Below are 22074 nucleotides of genomic sequence, written 5' to 3'. Positions count from 1 at the left end.
CCACTTCTCGTACTTGAGTCAAAGCCTCGCCCATGATGTAGTCCCTGCTCCTGACTTGGTCTTGGGATTGATGAAGTTGCTCCTTCCATCGCTCGTTATTTACCTCGAGGAGTTCTATCCAAGTTCACGATTTTGCGTATTGTTTTGAGTTCTTCTATATTCTTTTTAATTCTTCGATTACATTCGACTAGCTTTCAACTCGATTGCAGAGTTACGCGAGCGATACTGGTACAATAACCTCTCTAACTCTGATATCCGGATCTTTAACCCTTCTTTCTCATTCTGACTTTCTACCAAACTTCTTTTCAAAGCACCTTCTCGAGCTTGAGCATCGCGAAATTTTTCCTCCCACTGGTTGGCTTTGCTTTGTTCTTCTTTAACTTCATGTCGCCATTGTTTGGATGTTTTTCCTAACCCAGCGGTTCTCATTGATCTGCAGCTTCTTATAGTCCGTTTTCAAACTGTCTAAGTCCTCTTGACCTTGTTTTTCCCTTTTACGAGTCTTTCACTTCTAGTTTCGGGCATCGACGTCTAACCCTAATCGCATCTTTTTTCTTCCAAATGCTCGATCCTTTTTTCTAGCTCCAGACTCTTTCTCTCGAAATCTTGCCTGATGATTTCCAGCTCAGATGGGATTACTTTCAAGTGCTCTTCTATCGACTGAGGATTCCTTGATCTGATGTAGGGATGTTGTCGTTAATCCTCTGATTCCACCATCGGTCGTACTCAGGAGTAGTCATGGGATTGGCAGCAAACTTCTTTATTTTACGAGTTTGGTTCCAGGCATTTGATATCTCGCGAACTTTCTTTTTGTAATTATTCCCTGTGAACGTGAACTCGCACTGGGCTAACCCGTATGTTGGTGGTGTAAACTGTCTGGATCTGTATTGTCGCAATGCAAGCGGAGGCGTATCCGACGGCTCCCCATACTCCTAACAAGGAACCCAATCAAAATCTCCGCATCGATATAATATTTCATCAGGGACCATCCACGGGGCTCTCCATTCAACATCTTCTTCTTGCAGATTTTGGAGAACCGTCATCCAATTTTCTTCTGTTACATCATCTCGCCTCGGTGTAGCCACTAACTCTTTCAGCGGAGAGTAATTCTCAGAGAAGATACGATATGAGACCTTTTCCACTTTCCAAAATGGTCGTGGAACCAGGATAGCAAGAGTGTGCACATCCAATAAATCTCCTTCACCGCTTCTTCTACAAGCATTTAATGATCTGAAAGTTTCCGCCAAGATTGCGGGTGCAGTGTGGTTCCTTTACCAAGCCTATCAAAAGGTCAACAACGACCTCGTCTACATGCCCCAAAGCCTTGGGAAGATGACCATCCATAGATGCTCAAGGCAAAGACATCTACCCTTTTCTTCACGTCGAGTGCGCTAAGATTAGATCCTCGGGTTCCTCCATGGGATACATTTACAATCTCCTTTTTGTTTGATCCGGGTTGTCACCCACTGTTCGCTCATCCCCGTGATGTTCATCAGTTTTTTTGAAAATGCTGGGACGTTGGCAGGTCTGGTATAAATTCTGTCTACCTGAATCTTTGGGCAATGGAGCAAGGTCGTGTATTCTTCTATAGTGGGTACCAAATCTACCTTCCCGAAAGTGAAGCAACTGTAAGTAGAATTCCAATATTGGGCAAGGGCTCGAAACAGGTGCTCGTCTACCTTAACATCAAGCAGATAAGGTAAATCACCGTAATGACAATAGAATAATTGTTTGACCTCGTCGTCCCACTGGTTCCATATTTCTTTCAACTCTTGGAGATTATTCTAGGTTACGCTGATCCGAGTGAAATTCCATAGCTCTGACACATACCCTTTGGTAAGACTGTCACCTTTCTCTTGTTGTGTTGTCTCAGCCCATATCCGGACAGCCGCGTTGTCTTCTACTTTATCAAAAAACCCCTTTTCCATGATAAGCTATCTATTTAGGAACCGAACACGAATCAACACCTTTTATGATGAAAATGCCATGCAAATACAAATGAAAGTAAAACAAAGCAAGTCAGTAGTTTATGCACAGTTCAAAGCAAACGAAGAATAATAAATATAACACTTGCTCAGGTAACCACTAGGGTTTCGGAGTGGCTCTACCTAGGGTGGGTTCTTAAGGCTCGCTACATGGAGTTTGATTCTAGAATAAGGGTACCTGAACCAGCAGATTCCTCGATCTTCACCCATTATAGGCTCATACAGACCGAGTTCAGTTTAGGGGAATACATTTCCCTATGGCTGCACGGAGATGAAAATCTCACGAAGACATAGGTACGGATGTATCCGAAAGCAATCCACTATCCTCGCACGGAGGTGAAAACCTCACGAAGGAATAGTTTCGCTCCCACTTAAGAGGTGTGACCACAACGGTCATGCAATGCAATATGCAACACTATTTAAAGAATCGGACCAACGTGGCGTGTATTATTTAGACCACAAAATAGCGATGAAATGCAATGAAAGGATCGTATTTCAAAACCAAATTTTCAATTTTCGATAAAAGACAAGAGTTAATCAACTTGTGGCTTGACTCTCTCATTCGTGTCCCCGATGGAGTCGCCAAGTCGTCAGAACCATTTTTTGAAAAAACAACGGTATCGACTTGGAGAAGAAAAAATGAAAACAGAGTCGCCACCAATCTTTTTAGGTGTGATCGGATCAACTTAAGTTAATCATTTTAATAAAAGTTAAGATTTACTAAAGCGATAATTTTGGTCTACGAAAATCGAAAATGAGTTCGAGTCGATTCGCATGAGGAAGGATTAGCATCCTCGATACGCCCAAAATTGGTACCTAGTTGATTAATTAGTGTCTTAGTGTCGAGAATTTGAAAACTTAAAAGAATTTAAAATACGATCCCTCTTTGTAAAGAAAATGCTCAAATGTTAAAGACCTTCTCGTCTCAAAATATAAAATGTCACATCCAGTAAGTTAGAACACGACATCTTGAATTTTCGAGAGCGAGCTTGCCTTTTATATAAAAATTCATGTATTTCAAAAGGATATTCGGTTAGTTAAGGTGAACGAGGAAAGTCGAAACCCAGTAAGTTAGGGCACGTTTCCTCGAATTCCCAAACACCGAATATTGCCTTTACTTGCAAAAATCTTATTTCGAGGTAACAAAATGTCATACCCAGTAAGTTAGGGCACCACACCTCGTATCTCCGAGAATAAGCATTTTTAAGACTTGCATCGTGATTTAAAAAGAATATTCCGTTATTTAGGTTAAATGAGAAAAATCGAAACCCAGTAAGTCAGGGCACGATTTTCTCGAAATTTCAAACACGGAGTATCGCTTTTTTTTGAAAAATGAAAATAATGAGTAAGCTAGAAACATTCAAATTAAAAAGGAACTAGTAATAAATAATCATTATATAAAACTGAAGAATCATAATATAGTAATGGTAATAATAACGTTAATATTAATAATACCGATAATAATTTAGAATGATGTATGAAAGTGTATATATGCATGTGTATATATAAATAAATAATATATGATGTGAGTGAGGAAAGAATGAAATGAGTGTATTTTAAAAGTAATAGGTGAAAATGTAGTAATAATAATGATATAAATAATGGTATTAAAATAAAGTAATGAACAACAATAGTGAAAATAATAAGTATAATAATAAATATAATGGTATATATAAAAAATAATACTACATATAAAGAAAATATAATAGGGGTGAAAATAGATATAACAAGGATATGGTATTGGATATATATATACATATATATTATATGATATTAAAAATGTATACACAATATATGTTAGGAATAATAATAATAATAAAATAACAGTTAAGAAATAAATAGGTGTAGTAATGGTATATACATAATGTAGTTTTTTTAAAAGTGTACATAAGATAATATGAGAAATAAAAAGTACATAAATGGTACAATATAGAGGTATAAAAATATAATATTAGAAGATATATATGTATATATATATACGATATACACATATATTATAAATGGTGATATTAAAAGTATATACATATTAGAAATAATAATAATACAAAAAAACTATGAACAATATTACGTAAACATACACGTATATTTTAAAAATGAATATATGATAATATTAAAATATGTACATAAAATATATACATAATATATAAAAGAAAATATATATAAATAATACTTAAAGAATAGGCATAATACAATATTAATGTAGATGTGTATAATATGGAGTATAATATATATATATATGTATATATAGTAAAAGAATACATATGTGGTCATCAAATACATTAACGAAAATAATGATATTAAAAATATTAATAATACTATATAATATATATGTATATAATACTAAGTAATAACAATAATAACGTCATGCTAATAAATAAAATATAATAATGATAGCGATAATAAAATATAATATGAATAATATTAAGGTTAAAATGAAATAATGAAGAAAAGTAACAAAATGGACAAAATTGAATTAACAATGAAGTTAGAGGGAATTTAAAATATAAAAAGGACCCAATTGAGTGCGCGCACAACATGGAGGGATCGTGAAAGCAATTATTCCTTCGATCGAATCACAGCACCAAATGAGGACCAAATTGGAAAGCGCAATGAATTATAGGGCCAATTTAAAATACAAGAAAAACCTTATTAAAAATCATAGAAAAAGCGGAAGGACCGCGCGCGCAATTAGCCCCTAAGAGCAAAAACACGCGGATCTTGAGTGGAGCGGGTCGAATCGGGTCGGGTTGCTTCGAAACGACGTCGTTTTGGGGCTTATGGACGCCGGCCAAAACGACGTCGTTTTATACGGCCTATATAAATAAAAAATTAATGAAAAAAAAGTCATTTGTCAACCATTCTAAAAAAAAAAAATTTCTTCTTTTTTCTCTGCAGGTGTGTACTCCGGCCAGCACCCCTCGTCGTCCGTCGTGCCCTCCGCCGCCTGCGTCGTTGTACGGTGGCCGGAAATCACCCATGGGTAGATTTTCCCCCTTTTTTTATTTATTTTATTTATGTTTAATATATGTATGTTATTTTTACTTATATTATATGTTTATGTTTATAAAGAAACTCTAAAAAAATGGAAAAAGAAAGGGAAAATCACCTTAAATTTGGGTTTTGATTTCTGAGGGCTTTGGCTTTATTTTGATGTCGATTCTCTTATTGTTTTGTGACTAGTATTGCAGTTTTTTTTGCTAGAAAGATTGAATGCTGTATTTTTGTATTTTAAAAAATTTTCTTTCTTTATACAATGGTTTTGCTTGGCTTTTTATAGCCATTTCATTTCCCTTTTTTTTCAATATCTATCTATTTTCCATTGTTGCTGCAGACAAACGGTGGTGGAGCAGAGGCGGTAGTGGATGGGACAGGGGTGAGTGGCTGAACGGCTAGGGTTTTAGGTCTCCCTTCTTCTTTTTTTTAATGTATTGGGCTAGGGATTTAGTGGTTTTGGGTTTAGGTCAAATGGGTTAGAGGGTTTTGGGCCCAAAAATTGGGCTTGTACAGGGTGCATTTCGTTAGCTTAAGTTTCAAGACTAATCATACAAGTCTTAAGATAGAGTGGTCTATTCCTCAAGACAAAGGCACATCAAAGCTAAAATAAATTTGTCCTGTTTTAGGTCTCGAGACAAGAACCTCTTCTCTTAAGACTTCCAGACATCGAAGCTAAATTAAAAAAAAAATAGAGGAAGTTCATCTTGTGACAGGTATAGTCTCGAGACATATTCACATCGAATCAAAATAAAATGCATTACGTCTTAAGACATGAAAGCTATGTCTTGAGATCTCCAATAGAATCTAGTCACATGAGTTTAGATTCGAATCCTAACTATGTTTTTAATCTCATACAATTCTTGAATGAATGCATATATATATAATGTGATTAAATGGGCAAACATTAAATTTATTGTGTGTGATAGAAATGCATGGCAATTTAATTGCTTGAATGTTGTGTTACTTGATAAAGGAGATTGACTTAGGTTAAGTTGTTCAGACAATGTAATGTGGTGTCACACATTTGAATTTAACAATTGAATCGGATGTTGGGACATTCCAAATTTTTTTAATTGCAAATTAGCAATGGATGATTTTAAGTGTAACATTCTAAAATTTTTTAGTTTTCCGTCATTTTGAGAAATTTACCTGTATTTTGATGTGTTTCATAATTTAATTGAATTTGGACTTTAGAAATGTCATCACTTAACATTTAGTTTAGGATTTAATTAGGTAAGCATGTGATTTTGTCCATTGAGGTCATTTTTGTCATTTGCAACATATAAGTTGTCGAAACTATTTTCAAATCGAGTTTCTGAAAAATGGGAATCGATTTTAAAAAACAAAAACGGGAGTCGCCACCAATCTTTTTAGGTGTGATTGAATCACCTTTAAAACATTTTGTTTTAAAATCATTAGTTTTGGTCCACGAAATAAAAGAACGGGTGCGGAGTCGGTTACGTCGAGGAAGGATTAGCACCTCGTGCGCCCAAAAATTGGTACCTAATTGATTATCAAATGTCTTTAATGTCGAAAGAAAAAAAAATTTAGGATGTAGTCCTCTTTAAAATATTTTAACTTTGAAAATTGGGATTCACTAGCATCAAAGTATTGACATTAAGTTATCCTTTTTTTGAAATTCCTATCTCGAAACAGCAAAACGCTATATCCAATAAGTTAGGACATATTGCTTTGAAATTCCAAGATAGTGGCTTGCATTTAGAAAACCTCTAAAAAAACTTAGAAGGGTACTTAATTATTCGAATTCAACGAGAAAAGTGGCAACCCGATAAGTTAGGGCACTGCTTTCTTGAAATTTCCAAACACCAAGCATTGCCTTATTTGCAAAAAAATCTTATTTCGAGGTAACAAATAAATGAATAAAACGAATAAAAGATAATAACAAATAAGCTAGGAAATATTCGAGATTAATAAAAACTAGTAATAAATAAACAATCATTATGTAAGACTAAAGAATGATAGTATAGTGAAGATAATAATAATATTAATAGTAATAATACAAATAAAAATTTTGGAATGATGTGGGAAATTATATATATGTATGTGAATATATAGATAAGTAAATAATATATATAGTGAGTGAAGAGTAAAAGGTAAAGCAAGTGTATTTAAAGAGTAATAGGTAAAAATATAATAATAGTAATAAATATAATAGTAATAAATAGGAAATAATAGTATATTAATAATAATAGTATATGTTGATATCAATAATGATATATATAAAAAAAGGAAATAATAATATGGTAAAAAATATGTTAATAAAAATAACAGTAGTAGTAATAAAAAAATAAAAATAATATAATAATGATATTAATAATAGTAATAAAACAGAGAAAAGAAAAAATATATATATATATATAATGATGAAAAGTAATGATAATAATTATTATAATAGTAAGGATATAAAATTAATGATGTAATAAGCAAATGAGTATAAAAAGAAAATATAATCATAGCAATAATAGTTGTAGTAATAATAATAGTAAGAAAAATAGTGATAATATAACAATAATAGTAATATAACAAAATAATAATAATAGTCACGGAGATAATAATAATAATAATAATAATAATAATAATAATAATAATAATAATAATAATAATATAAATAAAAATATAAACAACAAAAAAAATAGCAATAGCAATAATAATAATGAAATGAAGGTAATAATAATAATAGTAAATAATATGCAAGAAAATAAAATACAATTATAATACCATAATGTTAAATAATAAAATAAAATACAAAAGAAGAGGACGAGAAAGGGGCTAATTTGAACTCTAGATAGAAATTTGGGGCGACAATAATAAAGTAAAAAGAAATGGGACCGAAATGCTAATATACATAAGTATCAAAGCCAAATTAAAAAGAAAAGAAATAAATGAGGTATGATTGAGTGTTTGCGCAAATGGGAGGGACCTAATGCACAATTTCCCCATTTTCAATTAAAAGGCACATATTAGGCCCGTTAAACGGGTTAAAGTGCAGGCCTTCACAATCCCCCCCTCCCTTTTCTTTTCTTCTTCTTTTTATTTCTTGTTCTTGAAGCTTAAAAGCAAAATCAAAAAATGAAAAAAAAAGGAAATAAAAGAAATCAAAAATTAAAAAAAACGTAACATTTTCTCTCTTTTTTTGCTCTTTTTTTTTTCTGAAAAATCTGTAATACAATGCTCCTTTTTTGTTCCAAAAAAAAAACCCCTTCTTACATTGAGATTGTGGCTTTTTATAAGCTTTTACAACTTGTTCTTCTTTTTTTTTTTTAATTTATTTGCCTTTTCCATTGTAGGCAAGTGGAGTAAAATGGGGGTGGGTGGCTAATTATGTAACGCGCTAATTTTCGGGAATTCTGTGAATGTTGGCAAAATTTCATGCTTTAATTTTGTCATTTGTGAGTGAAATTATGAAATAGGACCTATGTGAAAATGTTTAAAAATGCTATAGGCTAAATTGAAGTGACCAAATAAATAGGAGTGCAAAATAGGAGGATTTGCATGACAAACCTCTCATTTTACATGAAGTGGCCAGCCATCATGTTGTTGTAGACAAAATGTACACTTGATAACCATAATTTATGGTACAAATTGATACAAATTGATAAAAGGTTAGGTAAATGTTCCATGATAATAGGTTAGGTAAATGTTTCATGATAATGGGTTAGGTAAATGTTTCATGATAAGAATTTCATGTCTTTTGTATTAAAGAATTAAATGGATGAAATATGAAGTTTTATTAAAAGAAAAAGGGGTGAAAAGAACAAAGTTTTGTCCATCTTTGTTCATCATAGCTGAAAGTTAGAGAAGAGAAAGGAGAGGAGAAAGCTCTTGAGTATTCGGTCATTAGGAGGAGGAAAATTGAAGGTAAGTTCTTGGTACCTTGCTTCTATTTTGAGGTTCATGAGTTCTTCTTGATTCTACCTTAACTCTTGAAGTATATTTTTATTTTTAGTTGTGTTGTGAGCATTTAGTCATGAATTAAAATGAAGGAAATGGTTGTTGTTTCATGTTCTTTTGATGAAACATGGAAGATAGGTGAAGTTGAGCCAAACAAATGAGCATGCATGTGCCTTAGATGTTAAAGGGAAAAATCAGCTAACATGTTGTGCTTTAAAATGATGAAATGGAGATTATACTTAAGTAAAATCATAGATATGTGATGATTGATTGGTGATATACATGTTTAAATAACATGCATGCAAGGTATGTGTGAAAGAGTGATTTGGTAATAAATCTGCTTGGGATAGCAGCAGTAACGTGACTTTGGAAAATCACCATAAATTGTGGGAGATGAATTAGAAGCTGAATAAATTATGTAATTAAAGCTTGTTGAGTCTAGTTTCAAATGAAATAAACGAAAACATATTTTGAATTCTGTACAATGAGAAATTTGATTTGTAATGAAGAGTGGTCAGATTAGTCAGACAGTGAAACATGCGAAACTTTGAGAAAAATCTGGTATTGATTGGACAAACCAAAAATTCTGAAAATTTTATGGATAGAAGATATATGAGTATATTTTTAAGGAAAATTAACGGAACTTGATTTGGAGTTTCGTAGCTCCAGTTATAAATGATTTAGTGACTGTTGCTCAGGAAGACAGCTTGCAGTGAAATTATGATTATGTGGTAAACATTGACAAAAATTTGTTAATGAGTTGCTTATTGATTTCTTATAAGCTTACTATGATCTGTAGGTGTGGTTGGCCGAATATTGTAAGGGGTTAATACGTAGTTTGTATTTGAATAGTGAGATTAACGTGTTAGTAATCCAATTGTAGGCGGTTCGTGTGTGGATCTCGTTAGCATATCGTCGCAAACAGGTGTGTAACTGACACCCTCTCATAGACTAGATTGGCAAAAGCCGAAATGCCGAAAAGTCAGTATTTTGGGAATTTGCGAATGTGCGAATGCTCGTAAGATAGTTGGGTTTGTATATTTGGTAATCTAAAGTAATAAACTGCAGTATGCGCGATTTCGTACATTTTGATAATTTGGGCTTAATGGGCCAAAGATCGGGTTCATGGGCCAACGGGCCCAATTCAGTAAGTATGTGCGGTAAGTGTTCTGATAGTACGTAAATAGTTAGGATATACATGAAAACCCTAAAAGTAGCTAAATTACTATAATACCCCTATGTATGGAAAATTACTGTTATACCCCTAGGTGCAAAATTACCGTTATACCCCTAGGGTTAATTTTGACTGAAAGCATGACGATCTGATTCTGTATGATGTATGCCATGATTATATATCTGTTGCATGGGGACATGGGTTATATTATGGAGGAAGCGTTCTGGTGGCTATGCCACAAATATTCGATCTGGTGGCTCGCCACATATATCTGATACGGTGGCTCGCCACGATTATTCAGATCTGTGACTCTGTCACATTATTCTGCTCAGCAGCCATGCTGCAAATTCGTGGTGTGTAGCGATTGGGTGGGTCGAGTTGTCTCCCCACACGTGTAAGGTTGGTACGGGGTGTATACGGTTGGATATGGTTGGGTTTACGCATAAATATGTAATATATGTTCGCTACATTATGGGCCTATGGGCTTTATTTTGAATTGCTTCGGGCTAAGGCCAACTTATTCTATTTCTGTGGTTTAAGCTGATATAGGCTATGGTTGGGTTAATTTACACACTGAGTTTCCCCAAACTCACCCCTTTTATTTTCATCCACGCAGGTAATCCCCAACCATAGTGGGCTTGGAGCTGTGAGGGAATTCGGAGTGGCCACCTGTTCTGAAAGTTTGATTTTCTTCTGGTGAACTGGACATCCTTTTATTTACGTTTGAAGTTTTGGGTTTTTAAATGTAATAAGGCCGCTTATTTATTTTTGATGGTTTTTAATATGTATTACTAAGATAGGTAATACTTATTTTAACTGTTGAAATTGGATAGCTTTAGGGCGCGTTTTCAAAAACAACAGTTGATTTCAAAATAACACGACAACAAGCAAAGCTTCCGCAATGAAAGTATTTTCCAAAATTAATCACTTTTCCTAAAAATGACTTAATCAAATCGGTTTCCTAGAAATATCCATGACGTTAAAGTGTGGCAATGGCGGTATGCATGTCTAGGATTGGATCCAAGAGAGCTTGGTATTTAAGCGATCAGATGGACTCACCACCTCTTTTCCTGGTTTCCTACCGGTGCATGACTTCCATTCACTTTAACCCTTAATGAATTAATCTTTTGAACATCAAGTACGATTTTCTGGACTTAGAATGGAATTTTTTTTAACGTTTTTGATGTGGCATGCCGGATCCGACCATAACTTCTGGGTCGGGTTTGGGGTGCTACAAATTATGGTGGTAGAGTAGGTGGGATTAGGGTTTTCTTTTTCTGATTTTTTTTTTGGGTTGGGTTAGTGTTTTGGGCTAAGTTTTGGGCTAAGGGTTTTGGGTTTGTATTGGATTTTAATTGGGTAGTTAAGTTATGTTTATTTGGGTTTGATTTTATTGGGCCCTGGGTAAAATTTGGGCCATACATAAGTGTCAAAATATTAATATAGTGATGAAATGATAATTGAGCCATCAAATCTTGTTTTAATGATGGAAATTAATAATGGCCGATAATGCCTGTGGTACAGAAAAAATCAACTCTCTTAAATCAATTTTGATGTTCTTATCAAAAAATTTATTTCGATACAAATTTTTTTTTTATTATCTAAATACTAATTTACCATATCAAATATTCATATTAATTTTTGGCATTTAGTTTGATTTAGTTTTAGGTTGATTTTTTATATGAGTTTTTAGTATCGTGAGATTTGAAATCATGCTTAAAATTTTTTATTTCGGTATTCATTTTTTCTCCAATTTAGGAGATAAATACAATCATTTCACAAAGTCGTAATAGTATCAAGTCAAAAAGTATTCGTTGATTCGGTGTTGTTCGGCATACAGTTAGAAGAACTGATACAATTCGTAATTGTCGTAACTGAACTATCAAAGAACAAATTGACGTGACCAACTGAATGAGTGGTTGGATCCGTTAAGGGAAGTAACAGTCGGATTTAAACGGCCCGTGTGATTGAGACCGTTGATTCAAGTTAGATCCTTCTAGTTTACAAGGTTACCAAAGAGCTAAATTGTAGATGCATGTTTTAGAGTTGTTCATTTAGTAAGGGTTAACTGTCGGGCGTTTCCACAGTTAATTTACACAAGGAAGGGTTGGTGATTTGAGGCATCTTCGATTACTATAACCTACATATAGATTGAAGTAGAAAATTCATTGTTCAATTTGCTAGAGCATGATCAATTCAATTTATTTAATTTTTATTTTTATTTTTATTTTTATTTTTAATTGGATTTAATCACCCTTTTATTTTCGTACACATTGATACATATCGTGAGCACAACCATTGCCTATTATACATCTAGGTTAAATGAAATGATAATTCTAAATATCTCAATCCCTTTGAGATTGACCTTCCTCTCATACTTCTATTTATATATTGTTGAGGCGTATAAATTTATTTTTGGTGTACTCCACGCCAATCAAGAATGTTAAGCAATTAATATAATTTTATGTATATATAAATAATTATATTTATTTAATATAAAAGAATTTTATGTGTTTATACATGAATCAAAATTAAAGTTGATATATAAGTTTAATTTTAATTTATAATATATACAAAGAACCGATTGTCGGTAGAATGAAACAAAAATTAAGATTCTCTTTAGATTTGGATATTCCTTTGATCTTTTCGAACCAATAAAACCAGCAATAGACCATGGTATAATCGGTTCCAGCAGTGCAAGGTCACACAGCAAAACATCCCTACAAGTAAATATATATAATACCATCGTGAATTTCATCTTCTGATTCCCAATTAAAACGTATTCAGTCTTTTGCAATCTGCACCCAAAATCGCCATGGACAGAACAGAAAAGCTTCACATAGCTATGTTCCCATGGCTAGCTTATGGTCATACAATGCCGTTTCTCGACGTTTCCAAATTCTTAGCTCAAAAGGGTCATCGAATATCCTATATTTCCACCCCTAAAAATATTAGTCGCCTCCCTAAACTTCCCCCACATCTGTCCTCTAACATAAGTTTCGTCGAGTTTTCCCTTCCCCATGTTCATGGCTTACCTCCAGGAGTTGAGTCCACTTCTGAGGTACCAATCCACAAAGTCCCTTACCTTAAAAGGGCATACGACAAGCTTCGAGACCCTTTAACTGATTTCCTCGAAAACTCAAACGTCAACTGGATAATCCATGATTTTGCACCTTACTGGTTACCTGGTATTGCAGCTCCATTAGGCATCAACTTGGTTTTCTTCAGCATATTCAATGCCAGCACGTCTACTTTCGGAGGTCCACCATCAGCTTTGCTCGGTGATCATCGAAAACAACCGGAAGATTTTACGGTCGTCCCTGAGTGGATAGATTATCCTTGCAACAACGTAGCTTTCACGCTCTATGAGATAGTGAACTACCAGCAGTGCGTGGACGACGATGTGCCTGATAGCCACCGGATAGGACGACTTATTCAAGGTTGCCAATTTGTAACCATGCGCACCTGCTTCGAGTTCGAACGGGACGCGATTAAATTGCTTATCAAGCTTCACCAGAAACCTGTGGTTCCGGTAGGCCTGTTGCCTCCGTTATTATCACTGCCATCAAATGAGGATAACAAATGGGAAGCTATAAAAAGCTGGCTTGACAGTAAAGGAGAGAAATCAGTTCTCTATATTGCTCTTGGTAGTGAAGTGAATCTAAGTGAAAAGTCCATGCACCAATTGGCATTTGGGATAGAGAAATCCAACTTGCCCTTCATTTGGGTGGTAAGGAACCGTCCAGTGGATGAAGGACAGATGAATGACATAATTCCTCCAGGGTACGAAAAACGAGTGTCTAACAGAGGTTTAGTGTTGAGGGATTGGGCACCTCAGTTGCGGATATTAGCCCACTCTTCTGTTGGGGGTTTCTTGACTCACTGTGGTTGGAGTTCCATAATCGAGGCACTCAAGTACGGTCGAGCTTTGATCTTGTTTTCTGGGGGAAATTCGGACCAAGGGTTGAACGCTAGGTTGTTGCATGGCAAGAAGGTTGGGTTAGAAATCGAGAGAAATGAAGTGGACGGTTCGTTTACAAGCGACTTGGTGGCTGCAACCATTAGGCGGGTGATGGTAGAACCAGAAGGTGAGGAGTTTAGGGCAAATGCGCAGGCAATGAGAGAGATTTTTGGTAATGAAGAGTTGAGCAACAATTACTTGAATGAATTCACTCGGTTCATTGAAGAGTTTTCACCATCAGCTTGCCATTGTTAGGTTGAAGTGGAAATGGCTTTCTGGTTAAAAAAAAAAAAGAGTATCTAACTTAGAAAAGAGTTGTTTTTGGCAAAATAAAATTACCCCTACATTATTGTTACATGTTAAGTTAAATATAAAACTAAATAATATTTAATGCGTAGATAATGGTACGATACATTATCATTAAATTAGATAAAATAAAGTAGAAAGCTTATAAATAAATAAACATTAATTGGGAACAAAGTAAAAATTTTGTTTAAAAGAATCATGATGAGATTATAAATTTCCATTTCAAAAAATGCTATTGTATTTAAATATGTAATATGAGAAATGGTCCATCAAGCATACATCCATACCTCATTTGAGGTGATAAACACTCTTAATTATTAGATTATTATATGGGGTTCAAAAAATTTATATAACTTTACATGTTAATAATTTGTTTTATGCCTATATTTAGGATAATTATATTTTAAGCCATTTTATAAGTGTGTTTGATTACTATACATAGAATGAATGTAAATAAATAAATATATTGATTGAAAATATAATGTAACACCAATAAAAGTATTTTTCATTTTTTATTTTCTTCTTTTTTTTTCTTCCTCTTTCATTACCCAATATATTAATTTTGATTTTCAAATGTTACGATGTAACAAAATATTCTCTTAATGAAATTTTGTTAAACTTCAATTAAACCTTTGTGAAATTAAGTAAATTTTGACAAAGCTTAGGGTGTATTCCGATGCATTATTAATGGTATTGTAATGACCCGAACTTTACAGTTATCGAAAAAGTGTATTTTCGGGTCTCCGTTTCTGAAAAATGGATTCGTAAACATTTATTAAAAATATTTACGAAGTAAAATGAGTGGTTAATTAAATTTTAATTAAGTGAATTTAATTTAATTAAGAGTAATTAAGTAAAAAGACCAAATTGAATAAAGTGTGAAAATTTAATTGTAGATTAAAAGAAAATAAAGAGGACCAAAATGGAATTATGCCATTTGTCCTAAGTGAGGCGGCAAATGCATAAAAATCTTTGATTTTATGCATAAATATGTATCTTAAATTATTATTATTATTTATTATGGTTTTATATTTGATATTTATTAAGGTTATTTTATTAAATTGATATTTGTTATGAAATAAATTAAAAGTTGACAAATATATGGTTAAAATAACTTAAATGTGTATAAATATAAATGGTACACATGAATTATACATGTGTAATTACTTAATATAAGTAAAATGATAATAATTAAAGTATATTATATTAATATAATATTATAAAGTAATTAAAATAAAAGAAATAAAGAAATGAAATAAAGAAGAAGGAAAGAAAGAAGGCCACGGTTAGCAGGGAAAGAAAGAAGAAAAGAGAAAAGAAAAAGAAAAAGGGAAAACTAGTGATTTAGAGCTTGAAATTTAAATTGGTAAGTCAATCAAGTCCTTTTTTACTTAATTCTGATGTTTTAGAAGTTTTAGAATAAAGTTTTGATAAAATTAAGTTGATATTTTGAAGGTTATTAGATTTCTAGATATTATTCATGTTGAATAAAATGATGAATTATGAGTTTTATTGATGGGAATTTAAGTTAGAAGTGGAAAAAGGATTAAATTATAAAGAGAAAGTTAAGTTTTGACATAGTAAGGACTAAGTTGAAAGAAATTCAGAATTTAAGTTTTATGTTGAATATGAAAAGCTGGAATTTATTTTAAGCAAGTATAAAGATGAAAACTTAAGTTAATTTTGAAGAAAAAGAATCGTTATGGTGGAAGGACTAAATTGAAATTTATGAAAAAGTTACATGAAAATCTTAAGAATGTGATATTAATGACTTTGAATGAATGTAAATTTTTCCGTAGCTAACATAGCGTAGGAAATGTCATCGAAGAAGGGAAAAGAGCAAGTTGACGAGGATATCGAGTAAACTCGAGAATTACGATTTGTATTTCTATAAACCGAATCTAATAATTATTTGTTGAATTTATTATTTATATGAATGCTAAGTATTATTATTATTATTATTATTATTATTATTATTATTATTATTATTATTATTATTATGGTATTGAATTGAATAAAAATTCATGAATTATTAGTGATTATTGATATTGAATAGAATACGTGAATATTGAGTGGAAAATTAAAAAATGTATATTGTATTGAAATTGATTTGCATGTGGATTGATATGGAAAAATGTATTAAATTGGATTGAAACTAAATTACAAATGAAATTGAAAAGTTGAAAGTTTATTGAATACCCTATTAACGGTATCGGGCTAGTCGGATATAGTTGGCATGCCATAGGATTGGAAGTGTTTAGGGATATTCCGATTGTGTGTCGATGAGAACTATATGTGTCGACTACTGTGACTGTTCCGGATTTATTCTGAAGAGGTACTCCGTACCTAACTGTTACTGTTTCGGCTTTGTTCCCAAATCACAAGTGAAAAACCAAGCAGAGCACAATTACTAAAAGAAACAGTTACTTTGGACCCAAAAGAACATTAAGGATTTTACTTTATATAAAAAATGACATTCTGGGTAAACTTTTTTTCCTTAGAAGAAAGAACTAGAAAATCTTAGATAATAGATTCAAAGAAGCTAAATACCAAATTGACACATTAAATATTTTTTTTCCCATTTTGTTTAAGCTAAATAAAGTTTCTTCCTTTTGTTTAAAAATTAAAATGATTTGTTATTGTCTGAGTTAGTGATCTTTTCCTAGAATGTATCATCAAATTCATAGAAAACCAAGCATCAAAAAGGAAATATTTAAGAAAATGAAAAAACAGAGAAAGAAAATTTTACCGGAAATAGAGACGAAGAGCCTAAATATCAAAGAAGGGTAAGTTTTTTCAATCTAATACAAATAGAATTGAATCTCAGCCCTCTTCCTGGAAAGCCAACTTACTTGAACAAGTTAAGTTTTACATTTGCTTTTACAATCGAAAAAGAAACATTGAAAAAACAGATAGTTCGAATTAAAACTTACAAAATCTTGGATCTTGTGAGACGACTCAAATAACACTTCACTTCTGTTTTTCAATGGATGAACTATTAGGGTTAGGAGGAAATAAGATTAAAAAGAAAATTTTAAATTAAGTGAAGAAGAAATGAAGTTTACAATGGTGGAGGGAAGAAGAATGAAAAAAAAAAATTAGTTAGGGATTGGGGATTTCAGGTGTGAGAACGAGAATATATGAGTTGGGGATTTCAGATTGTGAGAAAGAGAGAGAATGGTGAGGGTAAAATTGAAACCGTTCTCTAATTTGTTATTCCACTCATTCCCTGAATCACCATTCAGTGGGGGAGCATGGAATGGCTTGATGCATTTTCACGCTGAATAATCTTGTAATGAATATGGCTGTAATAACTATTACAGCCAACCAAACAATGGTTTAGTTATAGGCCCACCGAATTAAGCTGTAATATAATACTATTAAGTCAACCAAACATACCGTAAATTTATTATGTGTGATGGAAATGCATGGCAATTTAATTGCTTGAAAGTCGTGTTACTTGATAAAGGAGATTGACTTAGGTTAAGTTGTTCAGACAATGCAATGTGATGTCACATATTTGAATATGACGATTGAATCGGATGTTGGGAAATTCCAAATTTTCTTAATTGCAAATTAACCCTGTATGATTTTAAGTGTAACATTTCAACATTTTCTAATTTTCCGTCATTTTGAGAAATTTACCTGTATTTGGATGTGTTTCATAATTTAATTGAATTTGGACTTTAGAAAAGTCATCACTTAACATTTAGTTTTGGATTTAATTAGGTAAGCATGTGATTTTGCCCATTGAGGTCATTTTTGTCATTTGGAACATATAAGTGTCAAAATATTAATATAGTGATAGATGATAGTTGAGCCATCAAATCTTGTTTTAATGATGGAAATTAATAATGGCCGACAATGCCTGTGGTAGAGAGAAAATCAAACCTCTTAAATCAATTTTGATGTTCTTATCAAAAAATTATTTCGATATAAAATTTTTATTATCTAAATACTATTTTACCGTATCAAATATTCTTATTATTTATCAAATATTCATATTATTTTTGGCATGTAGTTTGATTTAGTTTTAGATTGATTTCTGATTTGAGTCTTTAGGATCGTGAGATTTGAAATTATACTCAAAAATTTTTATTTTGGTATTTATTATTTCCCCAATTTAAGAGATAAATATGATACATTATTATTAAATTAGATAAAATAAAGTAAAAAGCTTATAAATAAATAAACATTAATCGGGAGCAAGGTAAAATATTTTGTCTAAAAAATCATGATGAGATTATAAATTTTCATTTCAAAAAACGCTATTATATTTAAATATGCAATATGAGAGATGGTCCATCAAGCATACATCCGGACCACACTCGAGGCATTAAACATCCTCAACCATTAGACCATCACATGGGGTTAAAAAAAATTATATAATTTTACATGTTAATAATTCGTTTTATGCCACTATTTAAGATCATTATATTTTTAAGTCATTTTATAGTTTTGTTTGATTAGTATACATAGAATGAATGTAAGAATAAATAAATATATTGATTGAAAATATAATGTAAACACCAATAAAACTATTTCTCACTTTTTTTCTTCCTCTTTCTTTATGCAATATATTAATTTTGATTTTCAAATGTTTTGATATAACAAAATATTCTCTTAATGAAATTTTGTTAAACTTTATGTTAAATCTTTATGAAATTAAGTAAATTTTGACAAGCTTAAGGTGTATTCGGATATTGAAACACATTAAATCTATAAGCTACTGACTTAGAGTATCAAAATATTTGGCCTAATTGCCTACACATATGGCTATGTATCGGGCCTCTGCCTTCTTTGGTCATGTACTTGACATGCAAAATTGTTTTGTGAGAATTTAAGAGTACCAAACCCCAATATAAAGGTATTGGAACTTCATATTTTCAGTAGAGTATCAAAACATAAGCCTCTGCAACTACATTTTATGCCGAGTAAATGTTTTTAATGGTTCAATTTTCCTTCTAACTACTTCAAATGACTAGAAATCATTGAGATGATATAAATAGAGTTCATGAATAAGACAAGAAACAAGTTTACAAAGTTTATTGTGCAAAAATTCAATCTTTCATTTGAAATTCTCTTCTTGTGTATTTTCTTTCATTATTTCTAAGTGTTGTAATTTATTTGAATTACTTCGAATAATTTTATATCAACTTTTGAGAGAGGTATTCCTCGTTCTATTTTTACTTCTCAAATTTATAAGTGATTACTTAAGGTTCACTTAAATGACAATTTTGTAAAGGTTAAAAGGTTTCAAATTAATGGATTTGAGAATTGGCTCTAAATCATTATGTCATTTTTTATTTGTCTTCTTTCTTCAAATTATAAAAGGGACTGGTTTGGTCCCTAACCCCAAACAAAAAAATTGAATAGCTGAAGGTACCTCTCCCACCACCACCGAAGGTAAGTTCTTCCTTTGCTTTTATTTATTTAATATTAATTAATATTTTACTACTAATTATATTTTACTTACTAAGAAGTTAGTATTTAATTTATTATATTCGAAAATCAAATAAAAATATAGTTATATTATTTTATATATAATTTTGTAGTTTTATAATTTTATAACTTTTATCCTATTTTAATTTTTTATAATTTTTAAAAATAATTTTTGTAATTTTTTTTATAATTTCTTTTCCATTTAAAAAGTTCAAGCGGTTCAAGACCACACAGCAAAATATCCCCACAAGTAAATATCTATAATACCCTCTTGAATTTCACGTTCTGATTCCCAATTAAAACGTATTCAGTTTTTGCAATCTGCACCCAAAAACCGCCATGGACAGAACAGAAAAGCTTCACATAGCTATGTTCCCATGGCTAGCTTATGGTCATACAATGCCGTTTCTTGAGGTTTCCAAATTCTTGGCTCAAAAGGGTCATCGAATATCCTATATTTCCACCCCTAAAAATATTAGTCGCCTCCCTAAACTTCCCCCACATCTGTCCTCTAACTTAAGTTTCGTCGAGTTTTCTCTTCCCCATGTTCATGGCTTACCTCCAGGAGCTGAGTCCACTTCTGAGGTACCAATCCACAAAGTCCCTTACCTTAAAAGGGCATACGACAAGCTTCGAGACCCTTTAACTGACTTTTTCAAAAACTCAAACGTCAACTGGATAATCCATGATTTTGCACCTTACTGGTTACCTGGTATTGCAGCTCCATTAGGCGTTAATTTGGTTTTCTTCAGCATATTCAATGCCAGCACGTTAGCTTTCTTAGGTCCACCATCAGCTTTGCTCGGTGATCGCCGGAAGCGACCGGAAGATTTCACGGTCGTCCCTGAGTGGATAGATTATCCTTGCAACAACATAGCTTACAAACTACATGAGATGGTGAACCACCAACAGTCCATGGATGACGATGTGTCTGATTTCCAACGGATTGGCCGACTGATTCAAGGTTGCCAATTTGTAACCGTGCGCACCTGCTTTGAGTTCGAACGGGACGCGATTAAATTGCTTATCAAGCTTTACCAGAAACCTGTGGTTCTGGTAGGCCTGTTGCCTCCGTTATTATCACTGCCATCAAACGAGGATAACAAATGGGAAGCTATAAAAAGCTGGCTTGACAGCAAAGGAGAGAAATCAGTTTTGTATATTGCTTTTGGTAGTGAAGTGAATCTAAGTGAAGAGTCCATGCACCAATTGGCATTTGGGATAGAGAAATCCAACTTGCCCTTCATTTGGGTGGTAAGGAACCGTCCAGTGGGTGAAGGACAGATGAATGACATAATTCCTCCGGGGTACGAAAAACGAGTGTCTAACAGAGGTTTAGTGTTGAGGGATTGGGCACCTCAGTTGCGGATATTAGCCCACTCTTCTGTTGGGGGTTTCTTGACTCACTGTGGTTGGAGTTCCATAATCGAGGCACTCAAGTACGGTCGAGCTTTGATCTTGTTTTCTGGGACAAGTTCGGATCAAGGGTTGATTGCTAGGTTGTTGCATGGCAAGAAGGTTGGGTTAGAAATCGAGAGAAATGAAGTGGACGGTTCGTTTACAAACGACTTGGTGGCTGCAACCATTAGGCGGGTGATGGTGGAACCAGAAGGTGAGGTGGTTAGGGCAAATGCGCAGGCAATGAGAGAGATTTTTGGCAATGAAGAATTAAGCAACAATTACTTGAATGAATTCACTCGGTTCATTGAAGAGTTTTCACCAACTTGTCCTTATTAGGTTTATGTAGAAATGACTTTCTGGTAATATAAATATATATATATGTATCCTAGAAAAAGTTATGTTATTTGTTGTTTTTGGCAAAATTATTATACATCTACATTATTGTTACATGTTAAGTTTCTTATTAGGTATAAAATATTCACTAATAATACATTAAATCCACATCAAAATATTACTCTAAAATCTACGTGAATGAATGTCAAAATTTATTTTCCATTTCATAAACAGTTATTTTATTTAATTACGTAATTAGTGATTTAGTCTTAATTGCTTAATATAAATATTGTTATCAATAAATATATAAATTTAAATATACTAAAATATATTATTCTTCTATGTATGAATTAAATAATTTTAAATATCATATTAAAACACAAATATAATAAAAATATTAAAAGAAAAATCCAATTGAAGCATACAAACAATGAGAAATGGTCAATCATAAGGAAGCATACAATTCTGTCCAATTCCAACTCAAATTATTGTATTTATTTTCAGATTTTACTTTATTTTTGCCAAAGTACTTTGATTTTTATATATCTCATTCCAACGTAAAAGAA

The 22074-nt window shown here is 32.4% G+C and overlaps 2 protein-coding genes and 1 long non-coding RNA gene across 3 annotated transcripts; all 3 read left to right on the top strand.

Annotated features, from left to right (window-relative positions):
* The first annotated feature begins 8675 nt into the window (after positions 1-8675).
* Positions 8676-10923, top strand: LOC128286922 (uncharacterized). Its single transcript, XR_008277610.1, has 3 exons — positions 8676-8858; positions 9775-9816; positions 10682-10923. It is a non-coding gene; the product is annotated as an uncharacterized LOC128286922 (long non-coding RNA).
* Positions 10924-12751: 1828 nt separating this feature from the next.
* On the top strand, positions 12752-14428 carry LOC128286771 (UDP-glycosyltransferase 91C1-like). The gene has a single exon (XM_053024448.1). The coding sequence runs from the start codon at positions 12881-12883 to the stop codon at positions 14279-14281; it is 1401 nt and encodes a 466-aa protein (XP_052880408.1). The 5' UTR covers positions 12752-12880; the 3' UTR covers positions 14282-14428.
* A 5591-nt stretch (positions 14429-20019) lies between these two features.
* Positions 20020-21597, top strand: LOC108463251 (UDP-glycosyltransferase 91C1-like). Its single transcript, XM_017763196.2, has one exon. The coding sequence runs from the start codon at positions 20114-20116 to the stop codon at positions 21509-21511; it is 1398 nt and encodes a 465-aa protein (XP_017618685.1). The 5' UTR covers positions 20020-20113; the 3' UTR covers positions 21512-21597.
* Positions 21598-22074: the final 477 nt, after the last annotated feature.

This window comes from Gossypium arboreum, chromosome 13, assembly GCF_025698485.1.
Source record: "Gossypium arboreum isolate Shixiya-1 chromosome 13, ASM2569848v2, whole genome shotgun sequence".
NCBI lineage: Eukaryota > Viridiplantae > Streptophyta > Magnoliopsida > Malvales > Malvaceae > Gossypium > Gossypium arboreum.
This window is presented reverse-complemented; position numbering and strand designations above follow the sequence as displayed.

What these genes read in the sequence shown, in the direction of transcription:
- LOC128286771 (XM_053024448.1), top strand. Translation starts at nt 12,881, where the DNA reads ATGGACAGAACAGAAAAGCTTCACATAGCTATGTTCCCATGGCTAGCT.
- LOC108463251 (XM_017763196.2), top strand. Translation starts at nt 20,114, where the DNA reads ATGGACAGAACAGAAAAGCTTCACATAGCTATGTTCCCATGGCTAGCT.